Here is a 19,273-nt window from a genome sequence, read left to right on the forward strand (position 1 = left end):
AGTTGCACAACCAGGCACAACGATTTTTCAGGAGTTACACTGTTAAATAAGGACCCAAAATAAATATGACCTAAGAATAATTAGGGCCATCTTGTATTTATTTTGGGATGTTTACTAGATTATTTGTAAAGAAGAAAGCATTGCATATTGTTTACAGTTTGGAGAGCTACTTCATTTTTCTTTTAGTTTTGGAGGGGTTTTCAGTTGTGGGGTTTTGGGGGGTTTTGTTTGTTTTTTTTTAATGAATAGAAACAAGTCAGTGAGAGAAGACACGAGTAACCTTTGTTATACAATCTGTTTGTAAGTTACTGCAAGACAGTACTCTGCTTAAAGAATGAAAATCTCTCAGTAGGATTGGACATGTATTTCTTGTATTTAGGTATTTATTAGATGTTGTAGGCCCTGTTTCAAAGCCTAATCTCAGGTCTTCAGAGCATTCATAGTTCTTTGCCAAGGCCACCTCTTCTGCATAATTTTTAGATGATGTATGTTTTCTTAGTTAATAACCATTAAATCCTGTCATTATGTTTGGACTAAGATAAGTCTCACTAGTGCTGGTAAAGAGTAAAGAGTACGTAAAGAGTAAAAGTAAAGACAGACTTTAAAAAATAAAGTGTTGGCCTGCACTGCTCCTGTTTATAATCCCAGATTCTGTCCCAGTTTACTGTAATCATGAATGTTGTTATTCTCATCATGGCTTTGTTTGAGCCCTGTACCTGTAGCATTGCTTGTCTGTTTAGTTGTTCAGCCTAGATAAGTCAATTTTGAAATCAAACATGCAGAACTTTCCAAGATATCTTCTAACAAACTTTTTTCCCCAAAAAATGCTAATAGAAGTTTGTATTTCAGTTCTTCAGACTTTAAAAATATATTTTGTTTTAAAGAGCATAAACTAAGGCCTGGCATGACAAAACCTCTTTAACTGTTAATAATTAACTGTCATGAAAGGTAAGACTGTGTGGTGGGTTGCCACTGCCTGAACCCAAGGTGCCCACCAAAGCCACTCTGTCACTCCCCTCCTCGGCTGGACAGGGGAGAGAAAAAAAAAAAGTAAAGGCTTGTGGGTCAAGATGAGGACAGGGAGAGATCACTCACCATTTACCATCACAGGCAAAACAGGCTCAAGTTGGGGAAATTTAATTTATTACCAATCAAATCAGAGTAGGATAATGAGAAATAAAACCTAAATCTGAAAACACCCCCCCCACACCCCTCCCTTCTCAGGCTTAACTCCACTACCAATTTGCTCTCCTTCCTCCCCCTGAGCAGCACAGGGGGATGGGGAATGGGGGTTGGGGTCAGTTCATCACACGTTGCCTCTGCTGCTTCATCTTCTTCAGGGGCAGGACTCCTCACTCTTCCCCTGCTCCAGCGTGGGCTCCCTCCCACAGGAGACAGTTCTCCATGAACTTCTCCAGCGTGGATCCTTCCCACGGGCTGCAGTTCTTCACAAACTGCTCCAGCGTGGGTCCCTTCCCCAGGCTGCAGTCCTTCAGGCACAGCCTGCTCCAGCGTGGGTCCCCCACGGGGTCACAAGTTCTGCCAGAAAACCTGCTCCAGCACGGGCTTCCGACGGGGTCCCATCCTCCTTCGGGCATCCCCCTGCTCCGGCGTGGGGTCCTCCCCGGGCTGCAGGTGGAGATCTGCTCCCCCGTGGAGCTCCCTGGGCTGCAGGGGGACAGCCTGCCTCACCGGGGTCTTCATCACGGGCTGCAGGGGAATCTCTGCTCCGGCGCCTGGAGCATCTCCTCCCCTCCTTCTGCACTGACCTGAGGGTCTGCAGGGCTGGTGCTCTTACATATTCTCACTTCTCTCTCTCTCTGGCTGCCGCTTTTGTGCTGCAGCAACTTTTTTTTTCCCCTTCTTATATCTGTTCTCCCAGAGGCACTACCACCGTCGCTGATGGGCTCGGCTTTGGCCAGCGGCAGGTCCGTCTCGGAGCCGGCTGGCATTGGCTCTGTCAGACATGGGGGAAGCTTCTAGCAGCATCTCACAGCAACCACCCGTGTAGCCCCCCCCGATACCAAAACCATGCCACGCAAACCCAATACAGACTGCTTCCAAAGAGGCAAAAATAACAGCAAAAATGCTGAGAAGCATGACTTCAGGGTAAAATGTCTGCAATGAGTTCTATCATCTGCTAGAAACTAAGTGTTAAAGAATTTAGGGATAAGGGAAAAAATAAAGTTTTGTCATTCCTTCAAATCTGAGTTGGAAGAGCTAAAGAGAGGTGGCGAGGGTGATGGGGTGGATGGGAAGGAGGCAGGAGGAAGGAGGAATATCACTGTGCTCTAATAGATTTCTTTTAGTGAGTTGCAAGGTCCTAGTAAAAAAAGAAAAAATAGTGGGAAGTTATACAGTTGTCTATGAGAAAGAGAAGTGAGTTAAGTAGACATTTAGGTGAAAATTGGACAAGTGTATATTTGCCCAGTTGCTGAATCCAAAGTTTATGTAATTTTATCCATTTTAAAAAGAGGTGGTTCAAGAAATGATAATTAATACTGGTAAGTTAAAGCAAGGGATAATATACTAATTGTGGAACTGCCAGTTCTACCATTTCTTTCCAGGAGTATGTATTTTCTTAAACTTTTACGTGTTCTGTTTTTGTTATTCTTAGCCCTTATTCCTTATTCCCAAATTCTTCTGCCTGTTTAAATATGCACCAACTAATGTTCAGATTTAACCTGGGTAGTTTTTGCTGTGTTGCTTCATAGTCCTGTCTAAACCCTTTTTTACGATTGCTTGCATTTTCTTCATTAACATAATACATGACAAATATGTAATAAAATTTGTTGTTGTAATGCGTTCCTAACTCCTATTTCCATTATATTGACTGCACTAATTAATCTCCAGCTTTTTCACATGCTCTATTGAGGTACTATTAGTTGGTAAATATGTATATGTACCCTATATATGCAAAAGCCCTGTCACCTCTTTAGTGTCATGCTTTGTCAGAGTTTCTAATACTCAGACATGACACATTATTTTTATTGTTATTTTTGCTGGATTATTGCATGCACATACTTCCCCATAATTGAATAATTAAAAAAAAAATCAAGGAGGGAGAGTTCATAGGAAGAAAACCAAGGAAGTATAGCAGTAACTTGTATTAAAAATGTATAGCTGACAAATAATTAGCATTAACTATAATGTAAAAGGAGGGGGAGGAACAGAACCTGAGGGAGCTGATGATGCACTGAGTCCTGTTACCTGCGATTTCAGGTAAACGTCTCATTATAATGATTTTACTAAATTGCTCAAGTTCTGTCATAGTCAGTTGCATACTTTGCTTCTATCCCTTTGCCTGACTCAGAACTTCACTTTTTGAAGGTGACAAACGCTTCTACTTTTTTAGACTATATTTCTTCAAGTTTATTTTGTTCTGTTTTGTTCTTGTGCTACCGTTGTCCTTGAGCTTGATGCTTTTTGCTCTGGTTGTTTTTACCCCATGGTATATTTATAAAGAATGCTCAGACCTGCTCTCAGTCTTTGTTTGACTAGACTCTCAGTAGCTTTTCATTCTTCTGTACAGTGTCTCCTACTTGACGCTAACAACTCTTCTGTACCACTTCTGGTTTATCATTCTTGAGCATGTCTAATAAGAACATAGAATTCCAGATCACATCATGTTAATGGTTTATGCAATAAAATCAATATTGTGTTTCTTGAAGATGAATCCGGTTTATCTTTTGAAATCGCCATTTGGAAGTACGTACTGAGAAGGATGAGTGATTTTCAGGAGATGTTGTTATGCTGTTGTACAGAATACCTTATATATTTGCTGTAGTTGCAGCTATTCTACAAAGTTTAACTAGTGTAATTTTGTGAGTATCATGACATGCATGAGATACAGGCTTCAGTTCTGACTACATCTGATCTCATGTGCTATGTCTGCATTTGCTGGACATAGCTGGGCATGCACCACTTGGGCCTTAAAAGAAGCTGTGCTTTATTTAGACTGGCATTGCCCTGTAATCTGAAGAGTGGTTACATTCAGTGTATCCAAAAATTTGTATCAGTTCTAGAAATGGTAACTCTTTGGATCAAAATTTGCATTCATCCATGACTATACCACCTTTGTGACTTGAAGTCATTGTTCAATCAAATAATACAGCTTTCTTCTCTATTCCTTAGTTAAAGTATCTATGGACTGGTTTTATCAGCTTTGGTGTTCAAAGTGTCTAAATTTACTCTTGAAAAGAGTAAATTACCATTTCTTAGCCTCTCCTTGTTGACTCCAGACAGACTTAACCTGCCTTCACAGTCTGCCACAGCAGCCACTCCTTATGTTCACAAAGTACTACAGCACTTATTTAGCTCCAAAGTGTATGGTGGCAGACTGGACGATGATGTATTTAAAGCACTAAAAACATTTGGTGGTCTTTTAGGGGAAGCAAGGGTAAATGGAGATTTCACTGTTAAAGAATGAATAAATTTTATGACAGTTGTATTGGCTTTATTTACATTGATGTTAACTGTACTATTGGGATCAAAGTATATTTCTTCTTCCCATTTTATCCCACAGAGTATGTGCTTTTGCCTCTCAAAATCCACTTTTTTCCAGTAGTATAAACAGCCAGAGCTTGAAAAAAAGCGTGATTAAGTCATTGTAGAATGGGGACACAAGTAGTGAAACAAGAACTGTGTACCTCTTGAGTGCTATTAATCAGTCATGAGCGGTCATTTATCATTTCCCCCCACTTATTTGTGTACTTCTATTATTCCTTGAAATGATTATGACAGGTTAGTTTAGTTTTGATATGGGTTTGGGGTTTTTGTTTTTGTTTTGGTTTTAATTGGAGAAGGGAAGGAGGAACCAGAACTTTCAGGGAGCTTCTTTTAGTCCATACTCATGTCTTTTCAGCTTAAGGATGGAAAGAGCTGAAGGCTAGCACAACAAGGCTGTCCAGATGGTCTCTCCCATGTTTTCTGCAGCATCTGTAGGTAATCCATTAGTGTTATTTAATAAAGCCATCCATGACAATGTTGCGATACTTTCTCACTTGCTCCTACACTGCTGTTGTAATAAATCATTCCCAGAATCAGCTGTCTGAATACTAAAATCATGTTATCTATTTGTTTCTGGGAGAGAAGACCATGGAGAAAATTAATACTTCTGATTTGAGAAAAATGTGAGAACACCTTTTAACAGTGATGTCAGAAACAGGTTTAATAAACAAGTCAGTACTGCAGAAGTGATTTCAGGAATCTCATGTAGGCCCTTCCTTTAGAATTTGCCTTTCCAATCATCCAGGGACACTTGAACTCTCTAGTCAAGAAACTGATACAATACCAAGTATTGTAAGATTTCCTTTATCCAGGCACACAGTAAAGCATTGCAATGCTGCTCTTCTGCTGACTGGATAAGAGCAACTAGACCCTAATTGTCTTAATGTTTTAATAGCTATGGTTTTCTTTTCATATATGAATTAAATTTAATATATTGCATTGTACATTTGAAATTTGCTATATATATTTTAATGTTTATTTGACACGCATAATATACCAGTTGGCATCCCAGTCACATCTGGCTGCTGTTGTTGCATGTTTACAACTATTCCAGCTTGCAGGGAACTTTTGAAGTAGGTGTTGTAGATACTCAAACCCAGCTTGACTCCACTGAGCTGTAGGATTTTCATTTCTCTTTAGGGTCTCACATGCTGCTCCATGCTTGTCAGTGTCACGTATGCTTATGTTTAATCAGCTAGGCTGAGGCTTGTGTCTGCTGCTTGTTTAAATAGAGGCCACCAAAATGTTGATTTCTTGGTCTTTAAAGTACATAGTGCTTACAAGGTATCTTGCTTTGCCCTTGATTTATTTCAGTACTTCGCCTACACTAGCCACAGATAAAATTGCATTTATTTGGGGTTTCTCAAAACAAGTTCTCATATTTTTTGTATTGTCACTCCAGTTTTCATTCACATCCCGAAATGCTCTTGACACTTCACATATGGTTCATTGGCATACAGTCAAGGAGAACTCTCCATTCTAAACCTTTACAGATTCTGTTGAAGCAATTATTTCCCTATTTTCTCCTTCCTACACCTTCTCCAGATGACAGGTGTTCTGTTTGCTAACTAGTTTGCAGGAGACTGAAACCTTTTTTTTTTTTTCTCCTTTTTTTCTTTCAATACCTTAAAGACAGAAAGCACGTGGTAAGATAGCGTACAGAACACTAAGGTAGAACTATACTAATTACACCTTTTCACTAAGAAAATTATAAAGTGGACAGTAAGAGGAAGGATTAGAATAAAATGTGTAATAGTTCACCTCAAAACAGATTACCGTCTCACAGAAGCTGTTGCTAGGAGTTATATTCACTAGTATCTCTCCTGAATGTGTTTAAGAACTGGATCATGAAGTGAAGGGAGGGTAGGACAGTAGAGCTTACTATGCCCCCAGCAGAACAGCATCCCAGTATGTGGTCTAATAAACTCAGCATGGCCCTAATTCAGGATCTGCTGGTGATAAAATTTACATTTGCAAAATAATTTTTTCCAGGCTGTCTTGATGACAGCACACCAGAAATGCAAGTAGAAACTTTTTTTCACACAAAACGTGAGCAGATGTTTGCAGCTGTAAAAGTATTAAATGCCTTTGAGTATGGGCTTTAGATGTTTTGACTGTCCAGTGTGAACAGTTCTTTTCCCTCAGATGATTACATTTAAGGTTTTTCTTCTTAAATTACAAATCAGTTATGTTTAAATAACTTGCTGGAGGATAGAATGCATACAATGAATAACCATTTCATCAAAACTTGCATTTTTAAAAGCTGTTGGCATGATATATTTTAGACTAGGTTGTCCTCATGGTCAGCCTAAAGACAAAGGTCAGCAAATTAATCTATTTGCTACATTTTTAGTGAAATAATCGCTTAAAAGTTAGAAATCCTTCCCCTACTGCGTGTACAAGAAATTCTTCTAACCTTTTCTTTTACCTTTTTAAAGTAGGAATAATTATGGTTATATGCAAAATCTTATCACTTGGGTTTCCCATTTCAAATGGGAATATCCCATTTCAGATAGGCATGAAAGGAAAGCAGAATCCCTGTACTTCTGCAGATACCAGTGAAGGTTCTGAGGTGCTTCTCTTTGTTAGATACAGTAGAGTTTTTTCTGTCCTGACAGCATTCCTATTTCCCTTTGCATCCACTGGTCTTTGCTTCTGTATGGGCAATATAGGGTTTATAGAATGAAATGCTGTTTTTTACTAAATAAATACATCAGAGCTGGAAAACAATCTGCTCCTCAGATCTCAGACAGAAGTAGCAAAACCTTCTTTTATTCATATGCTAATAAAGCAAGGAATGTAATATATACCATTACATACTCATATGCAAATAAAGCAAGGAAGGTCATATATGCCATTGCAAAATACTTTACAAAAATAGGTTGAAACTGAGTACAGACTCTGAATGCCTTTTTAACTTTGAGGGTCTGATCTCAATTTCATAATTTAATCCCAACTGTAATGTATTGCTTCATTTTGGGAAAATTTACTAGTAAAAGATGAAATGCTTCTAATTCTGTTTCATTTTACACCTAATATCTCAGAAGAATAGTATGTGTCCAGTGGCTTTTGACTGCACTTGAAGAACAATTATCTTCTCTTAAGTATGGTATCACCCATCCAGTATGCATAATGCTCTCTCTATTGTTTATTCAGAGTTGTCTGTTTAGATTTCTATTGCCCTTTTCCATTTACCTTATATCATATTAATTTTATGATAGATTTTACAATGAGATAAAAGTAATGAATTTATTTCCATAAGAAATTATAAAATCTTTAGTTACTCTAGTTGTCTTTTTTTTTTCCAAGCTATCTTTCAGAATTATTGGCTATAAAACATCTTACATACTAAATAAATTCTCTTAATCAGTCTGATCAAAATTTGTAATATATGTAATTATCAAAGCTGAATGTTAATTCATACATTTGAGTTGTCCAATTTATTTTAATTAATTGGCACTGATGTGTTTTTGCTCACTGGTTATGCTGGCTTTTGGAACTGGCTAATACTGACTTAACTCTTCAAGTTCTTCCATTATATGTCACAATACTTGCAACCACAGAATCAGCAAAGCATATATTGTGCAGCAGGTAAACAAGTCATGGTTGGAGCTAAACTTCTTAAGACAATTCTTTTACTTTTTTTTGTGTGTACAGCTAGTCCCAGTATGCAAAATCTTCATGATAACTGCGGTAACTGATAATATGGACTCAGCTGGAATCAATACCACCTAGCTTTTGGAGAATACCTACAGAGTGGTTCATGAAACTTTACAATAGAAATAGTTTTTCAGTCTGAATATCATTGCCATAGCTTCCATGCTGAATGAAATATACCTTTACAGAGATCGATAGGAGAGAAATGAGTAAAAACTTTTCTAGGCTGAATACCTATAAAAGTAAAATAGAAAACGTACAATATTTTGAAACATTGGCCCTTTTGCTAATATCTCAAATATTTTTAGCAAAATTACTGTTTGGGTGCCTGCTACTGTTACTGTTTTGGTACACTATTCCCGACTCTACATACCAGTCAGCATAACTCTCATCTTTCTTTATTTTCAGGACTCTTCAGTAGGACCTAGGTGGTCGGGTGTATTTTAGTTTTCTTTTCACCCTTCCTCCCCCCTGAATTTGCATTTGAGGGCTTTGAATAACTGAACTGCAGCTTTCAGCAATGTATATTAGTGTTGTGAGAAAAGTAACTGCTGCCTTTTATTTGTTATTTCAGCAAATTGATGAGCCATGCTCACTCCTGTTCATTGACAAAAATAGTAATATACAACACATGATAAAAATGTTAACATATGCACCCCCACATTTTTAAACCAGTGTTTTATTCCATTGCCGTTTTGACTTAATTTCTTTCTCTCTCTATCCTTGCTGCTAAGAACATGCTTATGCTAGATATAGCTTAGGGTGCAAAGGCTGTGGTGTTATTGAATAAATGTTTAACACTATGAGGAAACTGAAGAAAAATAAGGATCACCTTTACTGGTCAGCATAGGTGTTAAATCTGATTTTTGCAGCTTTCAAAACCAGAGATAGTGTCAAGTTCACTCAACTAGGACAGTGCTTGCATATTAGTCCAAGACTCCTTCACACTCATGCAGCAAATCAGAACAGACATTCAGACAGATTAAAGGTATTCTCTGCCACTGAATTTTTTAATACCAGGTACACTTGAATCCCATAGTACTTTAATCCCACAAATCCTGACCTGTCTTCGTAATTCTGAAAGGCAAACAGAAATGTAGTAATCTTCTGAAGAGATTTTCTTCATGCTGCTGTTGTGACCTCATTCAACACAGCCTACAAAGGATGGCTGTGGTCAGCATTTTGAAGGTATTGTGTAGGCCTTAACCGTAAGGTTTAAAACACTTACTTTCTTAAGGAAATGTCTATTGAAAAATTAATGGCATTTTTTTCTGGGAGTTTCATACTAGTTTTAGGTGAGTGGGTATTCATATCTACAGGAAGGAATAAAACAGAGCAGTGCCACTATCTGGGTGTAGGTCACCACCGGGCTGTCCTTCAGGTTTCCACTCTCACTTCAATTATCTGTATGTATTTTGTGCCTTCTGCTAACAGTTCATTTCGTAAAATGTGAATTTTATTCTGCAAAACAATAGACTGTGATTGCCATGCTTATTCGTGTAGGCCACTGAACAGCCTTCCAAGAATTTTGACTTTTGCTTAGTCCTGCTCCAAAGAATACTTTGATTGCTTGTCTATATCACTGGCAGAAGGTGGAGCCATTCAGTTTCCTTTTTTAAAAAAAAAAAAAAATTGTGCAAGATTGTAGGCTAAATGAGTTATTTACCTCTCCACTAAGAGGACTTTAATTCACCCTTAGTACCAGCAGGGAATGGAACATGCTAAATTCCATGATAGTCGCCTGATTTAGATTTTGACTGTCTTCTCCCCAGGAGACTGTAGACCCATAGATTTCTGTTTAATTAAATATCTTCCCGTCAGCTTGCAAGTGCACTAAGGAATTCATTTCAGGAAAAGGACAGTAGTTGTCTGCTCTTTAACTTTGTTAAAGAATTGTCGGTATAAATTTCCACATTTCAATATTTACAGTTATACAGTATTTCATGAATTAATCTATTTTTGTCTATCTGCAAGTCCACCACTATTCCTTGAGATTACTCATAAAGATTTCTTTCATTTTTAATTTAACATGCAATCTAGTAATGGAGTACAAAAACAGGGTAGAAAATAATTACAAGTTTAAAAACCAAGAAAAAAAAAAAGTCAATAATTGCAGAGCAGACACTGCAGCTACTGGCTGGCCTTTGAGAGACTGCACAGTTTTTATTGCTTTGAGGTCTTGGTGGCAGCAGTGAGCATCAGTTGAGTAAACCATTACCACCGTTTTGTTCCTGCTATTGCTATTACCATTACCATCGGTATAGTCTGAAACTAAACATGGATTGCTGAACAATATTGTTTTGGGACCAAGTGCTAGCTGAGGGAGAAGTTTTTTATACATTTAAGAAAAACAGCTTATATTCTTTGCCTGATAATCTTACTTGTTTCTTGGTGTTCAAATAACAAACTATATTTGGTCTCATGCTTTCACAATCAGGAAATTAAGAAGTTGCCAGTGACAGCAAATCTAAGATAGACCTCGTGGTTCTGTCGTAGCTTAATGTCTGCAAATACACGTGTTAGTAAGTGACCAAAAATATGCATTTGGAGTACCAATGACCAAGTTTACAATTCCCCCCCCCCCCTTTCTTTCCCCCCCCCCCCCCCTTATTTTTGGTGGTAACGTTTTGAAGATCTCTTTACCCATGCTGGGCCAACTCTAAGGCATCCATCTGGGAATATCTGGGAATGAAATCTTCCTTGTTTTTCATGCTATTTAAGATCAAGTAGTTACATTTTTACTAGTACAGTCTTACACACTTTCATACAGTTTCAACTGCAGTTTTAGGTTCACCCAAATCAAAACGTGATCAAAATACATGACTTAGGTTTTATGGAAGCTCATTCAAAGTGTTGGTGTGCCTTGTTGGATGGATCATCCCAGGCATTTGAATGTGTTTTGAAAAGTTCACCCTTGTTCTTGAGGCTAAAAGGTAAAATAAATAAAAATAGCATGCAAGTTGTCTTTGTACATGTTTAAATGCTTCTGCTTTGCCCTCATCTTGGATACTGCAGTTGAGGTTGGTGCCACAGTGGGAGTTGCCGTACAAACATTGAAATCCCTCCTGTAATGAGTTTACATTGTAGAAACTAATCTTTTATGTATCAGTTAGATTCTGTCTTACCTCAGTCTGAGAGCTTCTGCAGTTAGCTTATCTGCCATGCATCTTTTAAGTCTTTTCTAAACAGATGCATTTGAAGATAGCACTAGGACTGTTTTTATAAATTCTAATAAATGTTAATACCATTAATAACCCTTAAAGTGAAAGATATCTTTGATAGAATTAAAAACGACAGCCTCCATTTATTGGGGGGTGGGGGGAAGCTGAGTAATGTCTGAAAATTCAAATCAAATTTGAGAATCTCCTTCAGTGTTATGGAATGGAAAGCAATGTGTTTTTTTTAATGCAGTTTTTAAAATCTCATGTGGGACAGCAGTGACTAATATTAAAATACTGGGATTTTTTATTATTAGTGTCGTCATGGAAGCCAACAGTATGAGGTGATGTATAGGATTTAAAAGTTACCGTTTTCTGTGTTTTCTACTTTGTGATTATCTGAAAATCCTACCTCCTTCTTCTGAGAAGAAAGGATTTCTTGTATTTTTAGGGCTCAAGTCTTATCTTGCTTCTCAGCACTGTATAGGGAAAAAGGTATGTTTCAGAATTTGCCTCTCAATGTAAAGAAACCATATCAGCAATTTATGTACAGTAATATAATCTTTCTGGCAGTGCAGTAGGCATTTAAGCTTTCTTCTTTCAAAGTTACTTTGCTACTAGTTTGATATAAAGAGTGAGTGGAATCAGCACAAATAGTGTCAGAACTGTTATTTGGTCAAAGCTTTGAGAAAAAAAAATGTTAATAAATTGGAATGGCTATACTATAAGTAGACATGTATTTGAAAATTGGAAGCAGCATTTGCGTGAATGCTTGTAATTTGCACTCTGCATGTGGCTGTATATACATAATGTAACACTGTAACAAAATGCTAGATTTTATTCTTGCTGGTAGACCTGTACAGAACTTTTTAATATGGAGCTTATTTGGGTGTTTTATATCATCCTCACTTTCACTCATCTCTTAAAAATGCTTCTTTCCACCAGAACTGGGAATGTTAGCAGGGAATTGCTCATTGACAGAACATAAGGATGCAAGAACAAACCACTCGTGAACTGCAAAGCTTATAAAAATTGGCTGTGGGATCACTTTTTGAAGAGTTTGACTTTTTATTACTATTATTATTTTAATTTATTTACTCTTTTGGCACTGCATCCTACAGGAAAGAGTTGGTTTCAGAACACTTCAGGTTTTTGTAGTCGCCCATCCTCAACAAACAATCAAACTTGTAGTTATGTTCATCAGAAAATGAAGAATATTTGGTAATAAAAATCAAGTTGTAGTGTACTTTCAGGCAAATTGCTTCCTGAAGTAAACCTGTAATAACCATTTAAAGGCAGTAGCACTTAAACAGGGGTGGATGGTGTTTATTTCATGGTTTTAATGTTCTGTGGTGAAACCAGATACTTGCTGCTCTTTGGGGACTTATTGCCAAGTACCTCTGTCTCTGGATGAAAAGGATGGTATCGTACATTCAAAATCATGGTCAAATTCTAGCTCTTATGGTGCCTGCTTAGTATCAGGGTTTTTCAGCCTGTGTATTAGAAGAAGTGTTTTGTTTTATTTCTCTTTCTCAATTTGACTGGAGACCTCCCCTGGAGAGGCTAATCTCTCTAAATGGTCAGAGTGTGTGAATATTTTTTCAGGGGGAGCATGTAAAGTCAGGGCCTTGTTCTGTATCCCACAAAGGAGTTTTGTTTCTTCCACTATAGAAGATGCTTAAAGAAACCACATGTCTTAATAAGCCCACGGATCACAAGATGTATCAAAAACTAGTTCTGTGAATGATATGCTTCATGTGACATATTTCAGTTTGAGTACAAGTCACTGTTTTCTTCTGAAAAAGATTAATCTGCCAGCATAAAGTTTTCTACAGTAGAAGATTTCTCTCAATAGCTGGAAAAATTAATGCTGGAAACTTTTCTGATACTTTTGTATAACTGCATCTTGTTAAAGAGCCAGAATAGTTTTCAGAGCTCTCCAAAGTCTTTCAGATTCTTGATTGATGAACATGCTAAATAATATAACTTGTGTTAATCATATAAAGCTTCCCACTTAAAACTCTCTTTTGACTTGTAGTCTAATTTGAAAGCAGACATATTTCCAAGGAATTAGTGAACTATCCTGCAAGCAAGTGCTTAGGTTTAAATTTATTCACTGCCTAACTACTAGGACTTCAAATATCCGTCAGTCCTAACAGGTGGTAAAGACAATGTATTAGACTAGGTTTCAAAAAGAAAAAATATGAAGGCAAAGGCGTAGGACAGAATAACAGAAGTCATTCCTGCTCTGATAATTCAAGAGTCTGCAAAAAAAGAATTTTGAGAGACAGATTGATATTCCAGGCTTTGCAACAATGGTTGTTTAGCTATTTGTTGTGATTATATAATTAAATCTTTTCCTATTTGCCGGTGGATTTTGACAGCTGCATATGTACATGTTATTTGTCAGATAGAATGGGTAAACAATTTTTGGCATGTATTTTGTTTCCAAGGTACTTGCTTTTATTTATTGTGTGAGATTTTTGTGTAGATAAATTATAAGGTATTTGCCTATTTGATTACCAGAACAGTTTGAAAGGAAAATAATGAACAAGAAATGGAAAAATCACAGCTGGCACTAATGTATGTTCTTTCAGTGTGTATTCTTGCTTGTATAAGGGCATGGATATTCTTGTAAACATCAATTACTAGTGGACACTGAGTATAACAAAATGGTGTTAAAATATTAACGAGAAGACAAGAAGATGGTGATAGCAAAATACTTCCTGGACTGAATTCTATCACAGAAGTGAAGCCTGTGGAGACCAAGGGCTGCAGTGTGACTTGATTTGGAAAAGTCATGTTTGTTTGTTGTTTTGATTTTTTTGCTTTTTTGTTTGTTTGTGTGTGTGTGTGTGTGTTTGGTTTGGTTTGGTGTTTTTTTTTTAAATGAGCATATCCTGCATACTGTGGCCACAGAGACAATAAATCTTATGGGGGTGGGGATGTTGGAGGGAAAGTGCCATTTTTCCAGCCAGTTCTAAGTAGAACCAAACCTTTAGCTCTCTTTCATAATGTATCAAATGAAGGTATGGAGATAGGTCAGAAAGCCAACCCAAAAATATTGATAGCAGATCTTTTCTTAATTTCCAAATATATGTGAAGTTTTTAACATAAGGTGCCTTCTCTCATGGATTCTGCGTTGTAGGAAGAGAGAATGAGATGCCACCCTGTAGCATTATTGAGTCTGCCAGAATATATTAATTGATTTCTTTTCCTTTTTCTTCTTTTTTTTTTTTTTTTTTATCTGAAATACTGGTATCTTAGCTAAGCCAGGATTGATCTAGGACAGTAAAAACTCATAGCTCTTGGCTTTCTGCCAGCGGTCATGTTAAAACACTTACGGAATTAATGATAAATTTCTTGTACAACAGTCTTTTTACATCTTGATTCTCTAGACTGAGTGTAGGAGGTAAATGTCAATGGCAAATAACAAAGTAACTACTTCAAAGAGCTGCCACATGCCTTACATTTTTACAAATTGTTATTGACTTGAAATGTTGAGTCAGATAAACCACTTTTTGTGCTGATGTATATCATGGTTATGTGCAAAAACTGAAATCATCTTTGTGTTCATGCAAAGTTTCTTGTACTTATTGCTGAAGTCCACAGAGATTTTACAGGGGTTTTTTTTAAGAGTTGTTCTATTATGTATTTCAAAGTCTGTGAATACCGTGTTCCTTAGCTGTTCCACAGACTTCATGAAGAATATAAGACTAAGTAGAAAATAAAAGCTATGTAGCTATATTAGAAGTAGTTGTTTTGTATGAACGCATTCACTAGAAAAACTTGTAAATCTTTTTTTTCCTGCACCGTTGTCGCTTCCAATGATTAAATGATATGAAGAAAACGTACAAGGCATGGCTTTGAAAATGAGCTTGTCCTTATTGTTTTTAACTGCAGTACTTATACAGCACAGGAAAATACACCTTTTCCTATGTCTAGTCTTGCTTAATGAGGATCACAGTTTCAAACTGTATACTATGTGCATTTTGACTAAAGAAATATAGACAGAAAGTTCATGTTGAATGACAGAAAGTTCATGTTGAATGAATTAAGTTACCTGTATAAACTTCGGATCCTCATTGGTATGCAGGTTTAGTCTGTAATTTTGGAACTGATTGTAAGGTTCTAATTAGTCTCTAGAGAACTCACATGGACAATAGCTTGCTCATTAGTGTATCAACTTGCCATGAAGTTGATTGGCTATTTCTCATGTCCAATGTGGAAACGGAAATGATGCATTTTAATTTGCCTTCCAGACGTTGCAACTGCCTGTCCAGATAAGAAGTCCATCTTGATGTACGTGACTTCTCTCTTCCAAGTTCTGCCCCAACAAGTCACCATGGAAGCCATCAGGGAGGTGGAGATGCTGCCACGACACACAAGGGTCACTAGAGAAGAGCGCATACAAGTACATCATCAAGAGCGTTTTTCACACGAAGTGAGTTGTTTCACTTTTCTGCTTTCATTTTGCTGCTCTAAAGTGGTTGTTTCCCTTACCTACCCCGTAAGTTTGAATGTTAGATGGCCGATAGAAGGCCAAAAAACTGGGCATAATGGACAAAGTCTCTTCACCGCAGGCAAGTCAAATGTACTTGTCTGCATAAACTGTACTTTTGTACTGCTTTTCATCTTGCACTGGGCCGTTTTAAAAGTAACTATTCAGCAAATAAGTGCTTTGCACTTCTCTTTTACAGCACTGGGTGTTTTGATTGTGGAAGGGCACCACAAGGAAGAACACAAACTGAGGGAAGGTTTACATTTAAACGCAGACATGTAGAAACTTTTTTACCTTTTTTAGAGAATAGCAGTTGACATTTATCCACATTCATGATACATTTTTTAATTTTTTAGCATTTTATTTATACTGACTTGTATTTTAAAATCATCTGTTCTCAGCTCATGGTAGGCCTCTCAAAAGCTCATGTAATACTTGGAATTAATTTGTTTGCTCTTTCAGTTATGTTTTTGACTGAAAACATCAGACAGTCTCTGCTGAAGTATTTAGTAGATTTTAGTCCTATTGTACTTGTCTGAATTTGATCTGTATCTTGCTTTTGGGATGCTCAGTCTCTTTTAGAGTACTGAGCAGATGAGTATTGGCTCTGTTGGTTTAGGATGTACTACAAGATCACTTGGTTTTTGAGCCTTTGCTTGTAAATTATAAAGATCCTTCAATTTACATTGGTATTCTGCAGGTATTGAATCCTGACAGTTTGTCGCTTTTGGAAAGGATGTCAGATTAAATGAGAGCTTTCCTTAATCCCATCCCAATTTTGACTGCTGAATACTAACACTCATTGAAAAATATAACTGGTGATGACCTTCCTACTTCTTTTTCTTCACTTTACTCTTAAAATCATTACTTCTATAATCTATGCTCCTATCCATATGTCTGTTCTTTCCACCTCTAACTTCTTCTTTGTAGATCACAGTCAGTGTACCCCAGGGACCTTCACCTTCTCCTAAGCCGCGGTTCAAAAGTTACGCATATACACAAGCTGTGTATGTCACATCCCCTGACCAAAAAAGGAGGCAGGTTCCTCCACAGGTCTGTCAATATTGTCATTTGTTTTAAAAACTGTTTTATTAAGCTTGTGCGTGGAGTGAAGGAGTTTGTGCATTTTGCTTATACCTGATCTCGATGACCTACTTTTTCTGGGTGTTTTTGTAGCGTCTGTTGAGTGGTTACTTTTTACTGTGTATTTGAGCATGGCTGGCATTAGGTGTTATGCTGATTGTTAGGGATGAACAGCATTCGAACACTGCTGGTTCAGAGTTATGAACGGCTTTCTTTGTTAAGTCATTTTTAAAAATAGTACATATATTGCCTTAAAAGAGTATTAGAAGAACAAACCAAACATAAGCTGTACTTGGCATCTAATTACTATATTTCTGTCTCGGGTTTTATTATAGAAAACCAAGGACCATTGGTTTTCTCTTGCTTTTCCTAACCCTCATATCTATTAAAGAAAACAGTAAGGGGTGACATTTCTCAGAAGGTTACTGTAGTTGGAAAGAAGAGAAAGGAAACATTAAATTTAATGTTCTTTATGTGACCTGGATTTTTAGATTACAACTGCTGGTCATTTTATCAGAAATGGCACCATGCCAATGTTCAGGTTAAGGTTTTGTGTTTGGGTTTTTTTGACTTTTAAATAGCTGTGGCAGTTTAATAAAACTTGTTTCAAGCAATTCTTATAATGAGCATTTCAGTGGTCGGATTTTTATAACTTCAGACAAGTGTGAGAACCAAAGGTCATATTGTGTAATGCAGTGTGCTTTCCTTTTGGGGAAAAGAGAATCTTGCATGTATCTGGCACTACAGTATGACTTTTCTTGTGGAGACTTAATTCTGTCTAACCTCTAAAAAGTTATTGTATAATTACACTTCAATTCAACACTGTGTTTCTGAATCTAGTCTTCGAATGACAGGTATTCTACTGAATAATGACTTCTTTTAAATACTCCAGTAAAGAAATCCTGTGCACATAAGCATGAGCCCTGCTATGTTATACTAACGTCAAATGTATTGCAGTGATGATTAATACAAGGTGTTTAAAACTGGTAAAATTGATTTGTTCTACTTAGATACTGTACGGATAATTGAGAAGAATGAAGAGTCATGAAACAGCTTTCTTTTCTTGACCTACTTTTATTGTGATTGATTGTGGGCCTTGTCAACATCCCCACCATCAAGTGTAATGTACAAGCTGATGTAATTGAAATAATTTCTACAAAATGTAGTTATTAAAATGTACTAAGAAAATAGAATTCTATTATTTGGTCCTCATCTTGCATTCCAATTTTCAGAGTTCTGAATTTGAACTCTTCCTGAATTCAGAAGCTTTGTCTATTACACCCATGGAATAACTACTACTATAATATTATAATTATGCCAATTTGGCAGAATCTGAAGACCTAACCAGAATTGGGCCCTATTGTACTAGACCCACAAGAAATACTAACAAATGAAAAGCATTCCCTTAAAAATCCTAAGTGAAAATCACCAGACAGTCTCATTATAATCAAGATGAACTTGAATTGCGATTAGTACCAATTAATATGCCAATTCAATATATGCAATTCTTAATCAGTGGAATGATTTTTTTGCCTCTGGCCATGTATTTCTTGAAGAACAGCCATCATCTAACTATCAAAATAAATCTATAATCCTGGTAAAATAGTGGTTGATAATTTTTTTTCTAGATATCTGAAGCTGATATACCTTAATAATCCCACCTATTTTAATTAAATCAAAGAAATATTATTTCCTTCTCAATTTTTCGTAGCCTTCCAATTTTCTGCCAGCTATATTATGATTTTTGGATACCATTATTGGTATTGCAACTGCCTGTAGGATTTTCAGTTAAATCTGTTTCTCTAGGGGACTGCATTAAAGAAATCAAGATGAAGTCAACCTTTTTTTTCTTGCATTTTGTAAAATTTAGGAAACTGTCTCTCATTTCTATGCCGTTATCAAAGAAAAAATGCAGTAGATTTAATTTACTGCACTCTGCCAGTTTCAATGGTATCTTAGATGCTGTCATTGAGAAGCAAGATTTTCACTAAGTGCGTTGGTCTTCTGCTGAAATGTATGAGCCATTTTTTCTTTTCACATCTCTGCAAAGTTTCATCTTGCAGGACTTGAATATTATTTCCCCAAGATAATCAAAGAAGATACGTAGCAACTATCAAAAAAAGTCTTTTACCTGCTTCTCTCTAGAAGTTCTAGCTGTTAAGATTGGTCTTATATGTCATAGTGTTTAATCTGGTGATATTTTTAAAGTTCTTCATTTGGAAGAATGGTCCAGTAGCTTTTGTAGTCCAAGCATGAGCTGACTGGAACTCAGAAGAAAAATAAATTAAACAAGACCTCTTTCCAAAGATCTTTAATTTATCCTGCAAATTTGACCATATATGCCATACATTTACTGCATATGTCA

The 19,273-nt window shown here is 36.7% G+C and overlaps 1 protein-coding gene across 10 annotated transcripts in view; it reads left to right on the forward strand.

The window, feature by feature from the left end:
* Positions 1-19,273, forward strand: part of DMD (dystrophin) — a 1,191,992-nt gene that overhangs the window by 337,555 nt on the left and 835,164 nt on the right. For 8 of the 10 annotated variants that reach the window (XM_049835302.1, XM_049835304.1, XM_049835308.1 and 5 more), the window contains one exon: positions 15,587-15,768. In XM_049835302.1, coding sequence (XP_049691259.1) covers positions 15,587-15,768 — 182 coding nt within the window. Of the gene's footprint in view, positions 1-15,586; positions 15,769-16,755; positions 16,879-19,273 lie in introns of all 10 variants that reach the window. The other 2 variants (XM_049835325.1, XM_049835324.1) reach the window with 1 other exon arrangement.

Source organism: Accipiter gentilis, chromosome 32 (assembly GCF_929443795.1).
Source record: "Accipiter gentilis chromosome 32, bAccGen1.1, whole genome shotgun sequence".
NCBI lineage: Eukaryota > Metazoa > Chordata > Aves > Accipitriformes > Accipitridae > Astur > Astur gentilis.